Here is a 12,708-nt window from a genome sequence, read left to right on the forward strand (position 1 = left end):
GTCAATTGGAATAGTTTTTTTTAAGTCTATGTGACAGTGAACATTTGGACAGATGTTCTTCTCAGGTTGTAATTTATGCCCAGAATTGAATTCAATGTAATTAGGCGCTGAATATCCATATTACATTGGAAATTCAAATAAATTAAGGAATTCTCATCTTTATGCTGCTTAAAATTTTTGGAATTTTACAGAATTTTCGGGCGTTTTGTTTCTCACAACTGAATGAGTTCACGGAAGAAGAAACACATGACTTTGCGGTTGTTCATGAGGAATGGATTTTTAGAAAATTCCTGTTGAAATTTCAGGTGAAAAATGATTGAATATTAGTTAATTTTAGGGAATATGCGTCAATTGGAATAGTTTTTTTTAAGTCTATGTGACAGGGAACATTTGGACAGATGTTCTTCTCAGGTTGTAATTTATGCCCAGAATTGAATTCAATGTAATTAGGCGCTGAATATCCATATTACATTGGAAATTCAAATAAATTAAGGAATTCTCATCTTTATGCTGCTTAACATTTTTGGAATTTTACAGAATTTTCGGGCGTTTTGTTTCTCACAACTGAATGAGTTCACGGAAAAAGAAAAACATGACTTTGCGTTTGTCCATGAGGAATGGATTTTTAGAAAATTCTTGTTGAAATTTCAGGTGAAAAGTTATTGAATTTTAGTTAATTTTGTAGAATATGCATCAATTGGAAGTTTTTTTTTAAATTTCGTATGACAGTGAAAATTCAGGCAGATGTTGTTCTCGAGTTTTAATCTCTATCCACTGTTAGAAATTTCTTGAAATTTCGGCCACAATGTCATCTGAATTTTCGATGTTGTGCGTTTAAATTCAATTTCAAATGAAAATGTTCACTAAATTTCTCATTCATCTTAAAAATGAAAGAGAATTGGGTTTTTCATTTTTCAGTCAATCAATTGAATTGATATATTTACTTGAACTTCACTGCTATCCACTTTCACAAGTTAATTGAAATAGAATTTCCAGTTTTCCTCGACCTTCTTCCAAAAATTCTGGGTTTTCAATAACGAAATCCTTTGGAATTTCAGTGGAACTCTGTGATAGAAATTTTCGCAAAAAAATTTTCAAACAATGCACTGTTAGAAATTTTTTGGGATTTCATGGACAATATGATAGTAATTCTTATGAGAGTGATATTGCATCGGATTTAGGGAAAAAATAGTGATGAAATTTCAAGTTTTAAGTAGAAAATGACATGAATGTTCAATTTTTCCCAGAATCTTCCTGATCTTTCTGAATTTTCACAGAATAATTTAACTGAAAAATCAAGTATTTTATTGATTCCCAGATCATTTGAACAGAAAATCACTGAAATATTCCATTTTTCAACGGCAAGATTTCCTGAAATGTCCGTGTAACTTGAACCCGCTAAAAATTTCCGCCATTTTCCCCGAAAATTCAGACGATTACTTTTCCCAATCGGATTTCGACCAATCAGAGCGCAGTATTTGCGGCTACCCGACAGTTTTATTTCGGATATTTCCTCCTAGCTTTTGAATATTTCGCAGTAGTTCTTCATTTTTTTAGCTGAATATTTCGCAGTAGCTCTTCATTTTTTCGTCTCATTTCAGATAGAATCTTATCTTTGACAGTCTATGGAAATCGGGTTATTCTATTAACATAATTTCTTCAAATCTTCCCCAATTCACCTCCTGAAGTTGTCCACTGCACTCTGCTTGGCCAAAATCCGATTGGGAAAAATAATCCGACAAATACCCCTCGAGATTCAAAATTAATCTGGTATTTCCCTCAAGCTCCCCTGCAAACAAGCCATCGTGCCAAGTTTTGCAGAAAAATCCCCCCCGCAAGCGCTCCCGATTTTTTAACCTGCCAAACTTGACACCCTCATTTGTTTGCAACGAAGCTATCGAGAAATACCCGATAATTTTGAAGCTCTTGGGGTATTACAACTGAAAATTTTCAAAAATATCAAAGCCGAGACCCCCCGAATTTCCCACCGACCCCTCATTTATCCCGACCTTTCCCTCCCCAACCCCCAACACTCACCAGTATAACACCAGGCCGGCCAGATGACGGGACTCTCGGTGTCCAGCTCCCTCATTCTCTCAGCGACGCGCGGACATCTCCACTTCGTCGGTTGTCCACAAGTAGCAGTCAATATGTCCAGGTTGACAGCGATACAAATGACAATTCAATCAACCCTCCCCCCGATCTCCCCAACAAAAAAAATCCACAAACCACGCAACTTGCCCTCGTCCAGGCGGCCCCACTCACTCCCCGTTTTTTTTTTAATCAATAAAAAAATTTTCTCAACTCTCGCCTGCACAAAGGTCGAAGATCCCCCGGCTGAGGTCGGATTCCTCTTATCGGGGACGCACGTGTGCAGCAGGCACAAACTTCTCTCGCTGTACCTCGTGATCCCTCACATGTATACACTCCCTGAATAAAAAAAACTCAACACTCACGTTTAGAGTTTCCGAGAGACAGATAACTACGGTGCGATAACCGCCGTGGCACTGCGGTACGCGGCTTTTCACGGAGACCGAGAGTACGGTTTTTGTTTTAATCGCTAGGTGTGCGGAGTGATAAGGCACGAGTGTCGTGCCATCAGCGATGGGCGTTTAGCACTTTTGTTTTATGTTCATTTAGGGGAACTGCACAGTGGAAGGTGTCACTCGAGTGTCAAAAATTCACTTCTAGTTTGTAATATTTTTTTCAATTCACGAGACGCTCTCACGGGACGAATTCACTCCTCACTTGTCCACTAATATTTTTTTCGCCTCCGGAAAACGCGAAATTGTCGGTAGTTGTGCGGGGAAATTGTGCCACTGTAACGCGGGCGAACGGAGTGGCACTTGGGTTGGTGCACCTGCCGCGAGAGTCCGCGTTGTAATGGGAGCGGGGCAGCGGGCGGCAGGTAGGCAGGCCCATGGCTCGTCAACCTGCGGAGAAGGGGTATCAGTCACATGGTGAGGAAGGCCGAGCGCTGGGGAGGAGAGAGAGGCGCTGGGGATGTGTGCGGGCTGCGCGGGGAGTCGTGCGGCGCGAGGGGAGAGTGGGGAGTAGGCGGTGGTGGGGGTAGGGCCCCGGGGGATGTTGGGACGGTTGAAGAGGGGTGGGGGCAAGTGCGGGACCGCGTGCAGGGCCGGGGGAGGTAGGAGTCAACGGGAGGATGGGGAAAGTACCGAACCTGTCGTGGCGCTCCTGAACGGACCTGCGGGTCGAGTTTAGGGTCATCTCGCGTGAGGAATGCGTCTTCTGATGGCATCGGGAAGGGAGACAGTTTTTTTGGGCTTCAGGGTATCGGAATATCTTACAGGTTGGGGCAGGCGACACTACACTGGTAGGAATTTTTTTTTAATTAAGCGATGCACTGTTAAAAATTTCTTGACATTTCAGTCACAGCGTCATCTGAATTTTCGATGTGAGGCTGAATTCAATTTCAAATGAAAGTGTTTACTAGATTTCTCATTCGTCTTGACAATTCAAGAAAATTAGGTTTTTCGTGGTAAATGATCATTGATTTTTCAAGGAAAGCTTGAATTTTCAAACTCAGATATATATTCATCCAAAAATGTGGTATGCCAAATATATGCTAGATATAAGTGCTGCATATGTCTCATTCCCATAAGGGTGATTTGTAGGGGAGCTTGAGGGAAATACCCGATTAATTTTGAATCTCGAGGGTTATTTGTCGAATTATTTTTCCCAATCGGATTTTGGCCAAGCAGAGTGCAGTGGACACCATCAGGAGGTGAATTGGGGAAGATTTGGCCAAATTATGTTAATAGAATAACGCGATTTCCCTAGACTGTCAAATATAAGAAATATAAGATTCTATCTGAAATAAGCCGAAAAAATGAAGAACTACTGCGAAATATTCAAAAGCTAGGAGGAAATATTCGAAATAAAACTGTCGGGTAGTCTCAAATACTGCGCTCTGGTCAAAATCCGATTGGGGAAAATAATCAATTTTATTTTTTAATTTTTACGTCTCATTGTCTCTCTTCTCTCCAACAATATTTGCACTCAGACAATCACAAAAACCCTGACACTCGTGAGGTGACTCGATTCGACCCCTTCAATCCCACAATTTTATTGACATCCGCAAAAACTCTTACGATGTGTAATAATCCTCATTAACGACAAATTATTGCAATAAACGAAATCAAAAAAATCAATCGAAATGAATGATCGATGCTTCGGGTCGCAACGAATAAAATTGCGTGAAATTGCTGAATCAACGAAGGTAAAAAAAGAAGCGATTCTGAAAAAATGACCAGCAAATTATGACGCTTCTTCTTCTGCTCTCCGGGCGACGCAACAACTACCGTTCACAGAGAGAAACAGAGCGCGTAATTTACGACGCTCTCGTATATAGCATCCCTCGACTGTACTATACTTTTAACCCCCCATGGCAGTGAGGAAGAGAGAAACTAGCAAGAAAGTATAACCCATATGAATGCAGAGTGTATAACGTGTATTACATCTTCATATTTTTCCTCGAGCCCGGTAATTAAAGGTACCCCGCGTCGTTCCTCTCGGGTTTTATGATTTATTCCTCGGGTAGAGAGCACGGCGTGATAAGATGGGCCTGCCAGATAACACCGCAAATATAACCCCTCTTCGTGCATCGACTTCTGGCCCAGGGGCTGCCGCTTGCACTCCTCAATCGCCATTCGAGCAAAATATTTAATGGTAATTCGATATTCTTATGGTTGGATTGAAAATAATTAATTTGACGTGGAATTTTTTTTATTTTCCAGGGAAATCGTCGGTAAGTTTACTCTTCACTCATTCATAAACCTATGGAGGTCTTTCAGACCAAATGATTGTAGTACAATAGGTTATATTTTTTCCTGCCAAAAGTTCGAATTCTTCCAGAAATATTTCTGACGATCACCACAAAAATTTAGTTTTTGGGAAGGATATTAATTTTTTTTTCTATCAAGTGAATTAATTTCCTTCAGGTACATCTGTTCAACGTAGTAATTACCGACAAAACTTGAAAATGTGATTTATTTTAACCGAATGTTTGCGGTGTGAAATTCATTTTTACGAGTTAAAATAGTATTTCTTAACGGACAAAACGGTATAAAATGCACGGACGAAAAAATAATTTTCAAAAGTGTGAAAAACCCGTTATTTTTTACCGATTTTTACTATTGAACGACGAGAAATTACTCAACTCGTATGAATTTCTACTATGTTAAATTGTAATTTTTTCTTACGATTGAAAACTTTTGTTTATACTTTCGTGCCTCCTACTTTTTACTCGAGGAAATAGCAGAAATTAGTATGTTGACTAGTAAAAACTCCAGCGGACGACGAGAGCGTTGATTGTTTTCAATTCTTGGAATCTCCTCCCTTCGTCGACCACGCAATGGCCCCGGTGGCGGATTCTATAATTCTAAAAAATTCAATCCTTCCTCTCACTCTCCTCTTTTTCAGAATGAATATACGTAGAGCAAAATTATTGATAATAATTTTCAAGGATGATAAAGAAGATTAAATATGGTTTTTCACTTCGGTTATTCAAAAAATCCCCCTCTCCCTCGTCTTCTTCCGCGAATATTCATTTTGAAAGGGGAAGAGAATATTTTTTTAACCGACGAAGTAAAAATTCATGTTTATCCTCCTCAATTTTACTCCTGTCAATTGAAAATTCAACTTTTATGCTACCATTTTCTACTATACCGACTCTCAATTTTTACTGTGTTCAACCGTAATTTTTCCAACAGACTCCATCGTATTTTAATTTCGTCAGCCGTTTTTTTTCATCCAGCACGGCGTAGTTTTTCATTTGTTCTCACAATTGCTAATTGCACAATTTCGCAATTGTTCTCACAATTGCTATATTAAATAGTAAATTTCCAAGTGTGTCAGATATGGTCCTGTATTCTATTTCTCATATTAAGAATAACCATGTTCCCACAACGAAAAAATAATTTGACATTCATCCCGTGCGTGTATAATTTTTTTTTCGATAGAACTAATAATTTCCCTCACTGAACACAATGCGATGAAAAATTCCAATAACTGTTCCGGAAATATCAGCCAAAATTTTTTGACAGTGCAGACCATCCTCAGCTTCAATAATTCATCTTTATTTATTCATCATCATTCTCCACCGAAATTAAATACACCACCACAAATTACACGCGTGTTGAAGTTCCTCGTAAATCAAATCACCGGAATGAAGACTTCTTCTACCCCTCCCCGTTCACCTCAGCGTCACCTTGCGAAACAACAGTCATTTCCACGATGAGAGGAGAGAGACCTAGAGACTTGAAGACCGCCACAAAACGACGAGTGATAATTATCGACGAATACAGTAAATACCGTCGGAAAGAAGAGAATAAAAAACGAGTGACTGTTTTTTCTTCACGACATGTGTGACTCTCGAGGTGAGGACCGTGAAAATATTGCGCTGGCCACCTCCGATATCCGGAGATGGAGGGTCCCTTCAGCCATGGGCTTCACGTCAATTCTCGGAGGGATTAGAGATACCTTTATACATCTTTGCTTGCATCAAATGCCCTCGACTGTAATCCCGTCTTGTCTCCAGCGGGAATAATCTCACTGGCGTTTGAGGGTGACTCATGTCCGGTGATGACCAATACTTCAATGTTTTTTTTTAATACACAATATTTCAGAAGATTTGTAAATGATAAAATAAATGGAAATAATAAGATTTAAGGATGTTCTACACACTTTCTGCCAAAATTTACGTTTTTTTAATTTTTCTGGTNCGAACATTTTCCTGCGTTTTCTCTAAACTTTTAAAAAGAATCACAAAACTGTAGAAAAAACGCATGAAAATTATCGCACCACTACGCAACTTCGTGAGCCATTAAAGAATGACAAACCACAAAATCGTTATATTTTTTCACGTCACTCCCATCGATAATTTGCCAGAAAAATGAAAACAACGTCAATTTTGGCTAAAAGGGTGTCGAACATCCTTAATGTTGATGTTCGTAATACTTCAAGCGTTTCTTCACTGCCCTCGACAAAACATTTCTTCCACTTCTTCTCCATAAACATTTTCACTATAAAATTCACCTGAAAAATTTCAACATTGTTTCATCCTCACGTAGAGTGTTGCCTAGCGATAATTCATCGAATCGTAAAAATATAAAGATTCACGCTCTACCTGCCCGATGTCACGTGAATTACGACTACATTTCCGTTCACCTCCGCTCCCCAATGAGAGATCGACGCGGGGAGGGAGCCCACACGACTGAAGGTATATAATTATCCCCATGAAGTCTGTCATAAACGTCCCGCGAAGTGATCTCGCAGTGGTTAATTTTTTAATTGTCGTTGTTGAACCGCCGCCGACAACGACGCGGAGAATGAAATTTCAAGTTTCCAGGGAAGATATCTGAATTTGGCGAGCAAATAATTCTAGTCATCCGTCAAATTTTCATTTATTCCGAGAAGATCTTCATCAAAAATCAGACAGAAGTATTCTGTTTAATATAGTAATAATCAATTGCAACTCAATTTTCGCTCAAACCTATAGTAATTGAATGAAAGTTATCTAGAAAATCGTAAAAAAATTCATTTTTAATGTTGAATTCGATTTAATTAATAGGGGATTAGACGTGGCTCAAAAAATCGATAACAATACCCTCTTGATTCCATCAGAATATGATGGGGTCGCACAATTCGTTGTTGAGTTACAGCACATTGTTTATGCGATTTGAAAGAGGAAATCATTTTTCATGATTACTGAAAGAATCATCAGTAATAGCAATTAAATCAGGGCTTGAAAAGTATATTTCAATGGCTTCTTATCAAGTTGAAAAATGGTGAGAACAGTATCATTGCTTATCAAGTTACACAATACCGTCATGAGCTTTTTATATAAAAAAAATCTCTATCTCTATTAAACTCAGGTACCAGTCTATTATGTTGAATACTTATTCATATTGATTCATGATCCCGACTAACTTCTGACAGAACCTGGGTTAAACTCTGGCTAAATCCTGAATAAACGCTGATTAAATCCCGGCTGTACACTGATTAAACCGTTATTGAACCTTAATTAAACCCGGACTGAAAACGAATTCGAGTCTTGAGAGGGTCTGAATGTAGAATTATTTGACACAACGAAATAATACGCAAAATTTTGATGACATTTTAATTGATGATAGTACTGTGACATGAAAAAATAGAAGAATAGAATAGTGAAATAAGAATTCAGTAGCGAAGTGGTAAAACGGTTTGTCGACTTATCTCCCAGTTGAGTTTTTGAGGAATATTTGGGAATCTAAGTGAGATAGCGAAATTTTCGTAATTATATTTATTGTAGCTCTTAACCGGCTCTACAAAAAAGGTTATAACAAAAATTTGGCTATCTCGCTTAGATTCCGAAATATTCATTGAAAACTGATCAATAGTCAAAATTAACTTGTACCACTTTATCACTTCGCTACTGAATTAATGAGAACCCATTCGGAAGCAAAATGCAGTTGTCAACTTGTTTCATTTATTTTTGATACATTTTTCCCATTTTCCTTCTGCAATTAATTAATCAGTTTTCTATGCTAATTAATTGAAAGTCCCTGCGGGAAAACTTCAGTGCTGCATCCGCAATTCATCCCGAGTTCATTCACGATTGATTGTAAAATCGAATTGCCAGGTGAAGATCATAAAAACGACAATAAATAGATGTGCGAGTGTGATTAACACGCGCGCGCCACGAAATCCACGGCATCGACGAGGAGCCGATGAGTCTGCAGAGGTAAAGGTCGGGGACGGTAAATCGGAATGTGAAAGGTAATGGTACATCAAACGAGGAAAATCGCTAAGAAAGCGAGTTACGCATTTGAGAGGGGAAAAACATATGCCTGGGGAAAGAGGTGAATGTTTATGAACTTGGACCACTGAGTTATGATGCTCGACTAATAAAGCTTAAAGCTGTATCGTCATTCTCCAAACTAGTCGTTGGAGGAATATAGTTTTCTTGAGTATATCCAACTACTCTAGGTTTTTTTATCGTTGAGTATCCTCTAACCTCATTTGACCCTCGGTTACCGCAAATTTTGCAATAATTTTTTTATTGCGATGGATTACGAAAATGAGAACCGTTATTTGACGTTGTGCGAGAGAGGGGGGGGGGGCTGCAGTGTTGAAAGTTTTTGCTGAAATTTCTCGTGCAGTTCTTGGAAATTTTTATTGCATTACAATTCCACTGATTTTTCAAGCATTTTCGTTCAATGATAATTATGAATTTCAGTTAATTATTGTATATATACAATTGGATAGTTGCATTTTTTTACAAATGATTACAGTTATTATTGCTAATAAATTGGCAATTTGCTGCCAAATGGATTCTTTTTTTCCAAATTATTATTTAACTATTCTTTTCTTCTATTTTTTCATGTCATAGTACTATTATCAATTGAAATGTCATCAAAATTTTGCGTATTATTTCGTTCTGTCAAATAATTCTACATTCAGACCCTCTTAAGATTTGAACTCGTTTTCAGTCCGGGTTTAATCAAGGTTCAATGAAGGTTTAATCAGTGTATAGCCGGGATTTAATCAGGGTTTATTCAGGATTTAGCCAGAGTTTAACCCAGGTTCTGTCAGAAGTTAGTCGGGACCATGAATCAATATGAATAAGTATTCAACATAATAGACTGCTACCTGAGTTTAATAGAGATAGAGATTTTTTTTTATATTAAAAGCTCATGACGGTATTCTGTAACTTGATAAGCAATGATGCTGTTCTCACCATTTTTCAACTTGATTAAGAAGCCATTGAAATATACTTTTCAAGACCTGATTTAATTGCTATTACTGATTTCAGTAATCATGAAAAAACCGATTTTCTCTTTCAAATCGCATAAACAATGTGCTCTAACTCAACAACGAATTGTGCGATGCCCATCATATTCTGATAAAATCAAGAGGGTATTGTTATCAATTTTTTGACTCATTCCATTTTGATGACAATTTTCTGAGTGATCATTGAAAAATCGATTTTTGGAAAAATATCAATTTTTTCGAATCTGTATGAAAAATTGAATTATAATTGCTGTCAATGAATAGAGTTTAGTAAAGTTAATATTCAGGAAAAAATTTATGAAATTCGATTGATCTCTTTTAAGAAAATTTCGAAAAAAAGTGAAGAAGTTTGGACTTTATAGACCATATTTACTTACCCTAACACGAAAAATTAAAAACTTAAATTTGAGCGATTACAAGGCTGCCATTCGGAAGCAATGAATAAAAATCAGGAAAATTTCAGAAAATATATCCTTGGATTCCCACTTAATTAAAAATTCAAATAAGATTGAGAATTCTTGTCTTCTTGTTACTAAAAAATTTGATATTTCATTGAACTTTCAGCACATAGAACAGTATTCGTTCAAATTCAACAACTAATTGTTGACTAAATGAATTAAAAATCATTTGTTGAATTTCCACAACGAAATGTTAGAACTCAACAATTAATTACAAATTTCGGTGATAGCCAAGCGATGATAAGGAGCCCCTCATTAAAATTCACCAAATGATTCATTCAGAATGACACACTCAAACTCTTCATTCAAACCTCTCTCATTCATCGAACTTTACTAATCGTGATTCATTAAAACCTGCAATTAATGCACTAGCGAATTGTCGACCTTCCCTCCCCCGCAACAGCCATTTAATAACCGCATGAAAAGAGCAATAATTCGCCTGGAGTGTGAAAATGAGGGGTTTTGTTCGTGTGAAGATGATTATCCAGTCATCCCCGGCAACGAAAACGAAAAACTCTCCTTACGTTACGCCAGAGCAGGAGAGCCCAGAGAGGATTATTCTCAAATGTACCACAGTCGAAGGGGTCAAAGCCGTGACGCTTCGTATGTACCCCAGGGAAGTGGGGTATTCGATGGGTTCCACGGGAAAGGATAGCTCGCCCCAGCACAAAGTGCAATTTCATAATTTTTGCGTCGTAAAATCCGAGCAATGAGCGACGTAAAAATGAATAACTGGAGGATCATTCACCCGCGAATGCGAACTCCCCGTGCACCAGGATGCGAAAATGCGTTTGAGAGCTCTCCCCCCCTCGGTATACCCATGGGATATCTCTCCCGTAAATATCGATGCCGAGGAGGCACACACGGTGAGAAGAGTTTGGAGGCAATTGTTGTGATATTCGAATGATAAATTCAGCGTTGAAATTTTCAGGCGAACAGGCGATACTCCCGAGCTAACAATGAAACTCACCCAGGAAAATCCACGACTAATATGAGATGTTTTTTTTTTTTTTTTTTTCTCTATTTTCCGGCCCTTTTTGCCCTCTGATTGGCTAATCGGCCCTATCCAACCCTATGCATGCGGCTGTGGATTCTACACTGCACTGCATTCCCACTCCTATAGAACATAGGAGTAGCATGGGAAACCACAGAAAACCCATGCCGGTACAGGCGGTCACTATATTAGCGACCTCCCGCTCGCCGGAGCCTCTGGTTGAAAAACTCGGTTCCACGGGGAATCGAACTCACAACCTTTCGCACACTAGGCTCGCACCTAGCCGCTTCGGCCGCCGATATCGGTAGATGATTGTTTATTTGTTAATAATTTGGAAAGAATTGAAAGATTCATTCTTGTTTTTGTGATTAATAGCCTGGGTTAATTCAAGATTTATATAATTTTCAAATGGATTTATTATTTGAATTTGGTTTGATTTTGTTATTATTCTTTAGTTGTTTTAAATATAATTTGAGGCATTATTTGATGAAAAGAACGAGGATACTTGTCATTTTATGTTTGGATTTCCAGTGAAAACTAGCACGATAAATTGATTTAGTAACAATAATAGTTTGGAATACAATGACGCGGAATAAATGTCTGATATAAATTTGAGTTGAATTGAGGTTGATTCACTTGAGTATTTACCGAGACCGAGCAATTAATTTAAATCTTGGATAGATTGAATGTTTTGATGCGTCCACACTGACGGCTCAACGTGAAGTGTCTTTTTCCCTTTGCGTATGGCTACGACAGCCTTCGGGTAGTAGGACCCGGGTATAAGGGTATCATTGCAGGAGCATTTTCAAGTTTTCTGTTTTTAGCTGTAGTTTCCATGAACAGAAGGATATACCACAGTTTTTCTCTTGAGTTGGAAGCGATAAATACTCAAATGTAACATTTTGTGTTGATATTTCGGAGTTTTAGAATCCATGATATTTGCTGGAAGTTAACGCTCTTCTATAATTTATTGATGATTTTTGATTGAAGAAAAGCCCAACTATTCCAAAGAGACAAGATTATTTTTGAAATACAATCATGTCATTTTTAACACAATTCACTTTATTTGAACGATAAAAAACTGTCTTCCACAACTTTCATATAATATTTCTTTCAATTTGTTCAACATAATAAACTTCATTTTAACAAAAAATACTCTTTGGTAACCAACGACAACGTCAACGGGACTGTCCGCCATGGCACATTGCAGCTCTTGTCATGGCGCAGTGCTCGCGACTACGACTTACGCTGGCTTATCGCATCGCGTAATTGCTTAATGCACAAGATCATAATACGCAACTTATCGCACGCAAAACAAAGCAACAACTCGCACTTTCGGCGCTGCCGTGACGTAAAAATCTTCATTATTAACGAAGAATTTGGATAAAAAAAAATTAATTCACAAAAAAAAACATATGCACTTGTTGGGAATAAAAACGCGAATGGAAATAGCGTTTAAATTCA

The 12,708-nt window shown here is 38.0% G+C and overlaps 1 protein-coding gene across 1 annotated transcript in view; it reads right to left on the minus strand.

Moving 5' to 3' along the window:
- The window catches only part of LOC107043995 (uncharacterized protein KIAA1522), a 159,201-nt gene extending 157,009 nt beyond the window's left edge, over window positions 1–2,192 (minus strand). Inside the window, exon 1 of the mRNA XM_015265728.2 lies at window positions 2,038–2,192. Within this exon, the coding sequence (XP_015121214.1) occupies window positions 2,038–2,092 (55 nt within the window). The 5' untranslated portion in view covers window positions 2,093–2,192. The remainder of the gene's footprint in view (window positions 1–2,037) is intronic.
- Window positions 2,193–12,708: the final 10,516 nt, after the last annotated feature.

The sequence above is a fragment of the Diachasma alloeum genome, unplaced genomic scaffold (genome assembly GCF_001412515.2).
Source record: "Diachasma alloeum isolate Michigan unplaced genomic scaffold, Dall2.0 Dall_scaffold_00180, whole genome shotgun sequence".
Classification (NCBI taxonomy): Eukaryota; Metazoa; Arthropoda; class Insecta; order Hymenoptera; family Braconidae; genus Diachasma; species Diachasma alloeum.